Source organism: Neltuma alba, unplaced genomic scaffold (genome assembly GCF_004799145.2).
Source record: "Neltuma alba isolate B1F8T4 unplaced genomic scaffold, ASM479914v2 tig00012390_pilon, whole genome shotgun sequence".
Taxonomy (NCBI): domain Eukaryota; kingdom Viridiplantae; phylum Streptophyta; class Magnoliopsida; order Fabales; family Fabaceae; genus Neltuma; species Neltuma alba.
In genome coordinates, this window is record NW_021636887.1 from 9,844 (window position 1) to 15,379 (window position 5,536).

Consider the following 5,536-nt stretch of genomic DNA (forward strand, 5'->3'; position numbering starts at 1 on the left):
ACGGGCCGGGCTTGAAAAAATGACTTATTTTTTGAACTCGGGTTTAAACGGGCCGGTCCGTTTAAGCCCGAACCCGTCACGGGCCGGCCCTGCAGGGCCGAGTCGGCCCGTTTTCCAAGTACTTGACAGATGCCAAGTTAAGAAATAAAATGACTTGCCCGCTGCTATTTTACCCAAAATGAAAATACAATAAATAGCTAAAAAATTTTGACATTGAATCGACGTCGTTCCCTCTAGTCAAATTTACGACCACACCAGGCCGAGCCGAGCCGAGCCTATCGACGTCGTCGTCTCGATGCAACCTAAAAAGATCAGGGAAAGGGCCAGAGAATTGTCGAACAGCCACACTGAGCCCGAGACCTTCGAGCCAACGGCACACAGAAGATGGAAGTATCTGTGACGTATGCGGCCTCGACGTCAAGGCCTGTGTGCTTCAACAATGGTCTATTACACTCACAAATTCGTTCATTTACTCCCATTAAGACCACTGATTCCATCGCTATCGGTCGCAATAGCAAGGGAAGAAGAAAATCCATTCCTGTAGCTAACGCCTTTAATGGATCCACTATCCCCAGACACACCTTGTCGAGCAATTGGGATGTTGACCTTTGCCAAAATTACTCTGTAACTGCAGCTCCATGGCTTCCCAGATTCGAAGAGCTCGACACTACTAACATGCTTCTCCGTCAGCGAATCATCTTTTTGGGTTCTCAGGTTGCGTTTTAAACATTCTGCTATTCCTTTCTTTATGTATATGTTTACCAGCAAGCATTGACACGTCATGATGCTGATATTGGAACAGGACAAGATATTTTTTTTTCTTCTTTTTTTTGAAGTTTTGGTGCTTCAAGGTCTGTTGATTGATGATTTATTTCCTTATAGGGGAGAATGTGTTATCCAAACTCTATGCTGCTTTCATTATGCTGACACTTGTATGCGTGTTTTGATATATTTTTATTATATTTAGAGAGTTCCACCGGCCAAGCCCCTTCTTCCCTTTACCTGTGACTAAAAGAAGGTAGAATAAGAAGAAGCAAATATTAGATACCAAGCATATAAAAGGAACTATCATATAGTGTTTGATTTTTTACTTGAGCAGGTGGATGACATGACGGCAGATTTTGTAATTAGTCAGCTGCTGTTTCTGGATGCTGAAGATCCCAAGAAAGACATTAAGTTATTTATAAATTCACCCGGTGGCTCTGTTACTGCTGGTATGTCAATTAAGTTTTATACTCTTGTTCAGCTCTCTTGGACCTTAGCTTCTGTTTATAATCTTATCCCTGAATATCTCCAATTTAGAGTCAAAATCAACATTTTCATATGATAGGTTTTGAACGGTAGAGCCACAATTTGTTAAAATAAGAGGCTTATTCATGAACCGAATATGCATTTGACCTGAAGTCATGTTTGTATTTGGCAGCTCACAAATTCTAGATTTGTTTGTACCCGACTTGAGTCTTCAGGCTCAAATGTTGGTGGTTTGTTGCTTATGAAAGTTGCGTGCAAAGACACTTCATCAGTAGCCTACTGAAAGAAATTTACATGAATCAAGCTTGTTTTAAAATCAACCAAGTTTGGGTGAATCTTATGGCTAACTGTATTTATTTATTTATTTTTGGTTTGGCAAGCTATTGCTTGCAGACACGGATTTGAACCCCCTAAGAAGTGCCACTCACCACAAAGGTGCTGGCAACTGTATTTAAGCCCAACATTTTGTTGACTAATCTGTCAGAGATGCTAAATCATACTCGGCGAAATGTGTAGCTCATTATATCATATGGTAAGTTCTTTTGACAAAAAAGGAATGTATGAAAAAAAGATAGGAACTAAGTTTTTACTGAGACGATGACCTTAAAATTTGTTCTCTTTTTTATATTTACTAGAGCTAGGTAGATATTGCCAACAAATTTTCAGTAACCTATGAACGGCATTTTAAGAGTTTGATGAGAGGACAAGGTTGGTCTCTTAGTGAATGACATGCCCAAAATGTAACCGTAGATTAAGTCTGACACTACTGACTGCTCCTTTTTGTGAAGGAATTTCATTTAAGATTTAGATGAGTGCAATGTCTTGAAGAATTTAACAATTATGTAGTTCAGATTGAGGACATGATCACCAAGCATTAGTTGAGAGGGGAATGAACCTAGCATGACTCTCAAGCTTACGGTATCTTCAAAAACATAAGCAAAGCCTGATCACAGTGATTTGCGATTCATTTTCTCAATTCTTCTAGAAAGGAGACACTCGTCATGTTTTAAAGGAAAACCATATTATTTCAATCACTCTGTAATTAAAAAGCATATCTTACCCTTTCAAATTCTGGGTAGTACTGTGGAATTGTAGCCGATAACCTTTATGATGTCCTCCTGTAAATGAACGTAAAATCTGCTATATCCAAATGCAGTGTATGCTTACAGTGTGAACATGAGTCATGATGAGGTTGGTCAACAAATCATGGTCAACTGAAACAAACTCTATGGTGGAGAGTAAGGTAGTATGTGATGCCTAATATCCTCATGGAGTAATATGGGATGCACTATGGGATATTTAAGTAGGTTGGTTCTCTCACATCAATAGCTAGCATTTAGGGAGGGTTCTTTATCCAACTCAAGTCCCCATCAATTGGCATGAGAGTTGGTGGTCAAATTGTTCTAGAAATGGCTACTTACGAGAGTTTTGAGTAAAGTGTTGTAGAGTGTAGCTGCTAGGATGCTAACTCTCCAAGGGGGGCCAATTGGTGGGGACTAAAATAGTATGGGATGTTCAAATCCCACAGAGTAATATGTCACACACTATAGGATTCTTAAGGGGTTTGTTTCTCCTAGAGCTAGCTTTTCTTGGAGTGTTTCCCATCCCTCTTGAGTGCCCATCACTTTCTTGAAAAGAACCATGCGGTCATTTCAACTAAATAAAGTATGTAGGTTTATTCCATCCAATGATTCTGAAATAATGTAGGTCTTCTGCTGGCAAGATTCCTCTGACCTTATTTATCACTACATACAGGAATGGGAATTTATGATGCCATGAAGTTATGTAAGGCAGATGTTTCAACCATTTGCCTCGGGCTTGCTGCATCCATGGGTGCATTTATCCTTGCTTCTGGTACTAAAGGGAAGAGGTTTTGCATGCCAAATGCAAGAGTAATGATCCATCAACCACTTGGAACCGCTGGTGGAAAAGTAAGATCACTTTTGCTGGAGTTGTTTTCCATTCATTTTCACTGAAAACAGAAAAACATGGCTGAAAAAGAATTTGTTCAGATTTAACGTCAAAATCACATGAAAATAGGAAATCAAATGCCAGAAGAACACTTGTACCACTTCCAGACCATTGATAATAGAAACATTGGATTTTATACAGATTCAAATGTTTACTCCCAAAAATAATATATACGTACACAAATATCGAAGAAGTAAAAACCCATTCAACCTGTAATATATATATATACATATATATATAACAAAAAAAAGTTATTTTGAACATGAAACTCAGAAGATTTGTTGGGAGAAGATATTCAGCTTTAGGAACAAAAAGTATTTCTTGGAGAAGCTTCCAAGAGAGCTTGGTTATTAGTTTTGCCAGCCAACATTTAAAATTCATAATTATAATTTGAAAGAGCAGTATGCAAAAATTTTAGAAAATAAATAAATTGTCTAATATAAACAATGTGTGTGATTACATTTTACCCATTAGCTTCCAAAGATAAAATTAGGAAAAGAAAAGAATTGAAATGGCAACTTTTTTTGCTTAGAGTCTCAGATCTCCTGTGAGAATCATTTACTTACTGTGAAATTTGTACTTTTTCATTGGATTATGGGCAGAAAAGTTATATGTTAAGTAACCATCTATGCAAATTTAAAAAATGGCTAACCCAAAAAAAAAAAAGAAAGAAAGAAAAAAAGAGAAAGAAATCTTACTTGCATTGTTTTGGCAAGTTATTGGAGGAACCGAATTCTGTCAATATGAACATGTTATGCAATAATGAATGTTGTTGCTGCAAATGACTATGAAGGCTTAATGATGTTGGTGATTTAACGTAGACAAGTGTCCTTGGCTAATTACTAAATAATCATCAAATAAATTAAAATCATCAAGTTTTTAGGACTTAAAATGTATATTTAGACTTTCTTGGTGGTATTTGTCTGTAAAGGATTTGCAACTTCTCTGCCCGAGCGCAGCTACAACATGTCATTTAAAAACAAAATACATAGAATTATTTTGAGCCTATAATGATAGCTGCAAGAGCTTATTATGCTTCAGATTAAGCCTCTTGCTTTATTTTGCACATGTCGTGACCTTCTCTGCCTGGCTTAGATTTACTTACTGAACTGTTAAGGGTGACATCTGTCTCGATCTTGACCAATGAAATCCTAGATTCGCATGCCTTTCTTCTTGGTATATATGGCAGTGGGTGTGGCATAAATTTGATCGATTGGACTAATAAAACCTTCAGCTAATGATGATATTCTGGTATAGTGATATTGCAAACCGGGCCTGCATAGATACTTGCTTCCTTAATAGAAGCATTTTACCTTGAATTCTTTTGTTAAACTTTCCCTTGCATCCACTAAATGGTAAATGCAATTACAGGCTACAGAAATGAGTATTCGTATAAGAGAAATGTCATACCACAAGATTAAGATCAACAAAATGCTATCAAGAGTGACTGGGAAGTCTCTGGAGCAGGTTAGTTATCAACCTCCTCATCTTATCAGTAATTCTGTTCAATATCACATATTTTTCACCAATTCATTCTTTTAATCTACAGGTTGAAGTGGACACTGACCGTGATAACTTTATGAATGCTTGGGAAGCCAAGGAATATGGATTAATTGACGGGGTTATTGATGATGGCAAGCCAGGATTAATTGCACCAATTGCTGATGCATTGCCGCCACCAAAAACCCGTGTATGGGAACAGTGGAAGGTTGAAGGAGGCCGAAAAGCGAGAAAAAATTTGCCCTCAGAGCATAAGTTTTTGCAGAATGGATATAAAGGAGGCCAGGGAAGTGATGGTGATAAAGGCCCTGAACAGGCAAAGGAAGCACCTACAGCAGTATGAGTTGATAAAGATTTTATCTTGTTTCTGTACCCTGTAGCTCTCCTTAAAGTTAATTCATATTTGTTATCTACGTCAGAATATAAATGGGATTTCACTTGCCCTGGCAGTCACAAGCCATGCAAGATCTACATTGTACAATAGTTAAGGGGAACCTTTCTGGGTGCCTAAGCTGATTCTCTAGTTGTTTTCTTAATCTTTTTGCTGAATCGTGAGTCCAGTTGGTTTTCCTGTTCTCCTGAATTTTGTTGCTCAGCAATCCTTTGGTCGGTAGGGAACCTCTGAAGAAACTTCATAATAAACCCCCCACGCCCCCAAAAAAAAACACAGAAAAAAAAAATCCCCCCTTTGAATTATTTTCTTCTTTTGTCATTGGAAGGTAAGCTCTCAAGTACGTCGCGTAATGTTAACTAGCGATGATGAAGGTATATATTGTTTACTCTCGAGGTGACTACTTTTTTTTTGCCCGTATTA

At 37.7% G+C, this 5,536-nt stretch overlaps 1 protein-coding gene across 1 annotated transcript; it reads left to right on the forward strand.

Moving 5' to 3' along the window:
• Positions 1-336: 336 nt before the first annotated feature.
• LOC114726566 (ATP-dependent Clp protease proteolytic subunit 3, chloroplastic-like) lies at positions 337-5,305 on the forward strand. Its single transcript, XM_028913169.1, has 5 exons — positions 337-714; positions 1,100-1,214; positions 3,007-3,182; positions 4,594-4,689; positions 4,772-5,305. The coding sequence occupies exons 1-5, from the start codon at positions 385-387 to the stop codon at positions 5,063-5,065; spliced, it is 1,011 nt and encodes a 336-aa protein (XP_028769002.1). The 5' UTR covers positions 337-384; the 3' UTR covers positions 5,066-5,305.
• Positions 5,306-5,536: the final 231 nt, after the last annotated feature.

Excerpts from the sequence above, each read along its gene's own strand:
- LOC114726566 (XM_028913169.1), top strand. The coding sequence starts at position 385 with ATGGAAGTATCTGTGACGTATGCGGCCTCGACGTCAAGGCCTGTGTGC. Across the intron at positions 1,215-3,006 it reads CGGTGGCTCTGTTACTGCTG|GAATGGGAATTTATGATGCC; the intron begins GTATGTCAATTA and ends CACTACATACAG. Across the intron at positions 3,183-4,593 it reads TTGGAACCGCTGGTGGAAAA|GCTACAGAAATGAGTATTCG; the intron begins GTAAGATCACTT and ends ATGCAATTACAG.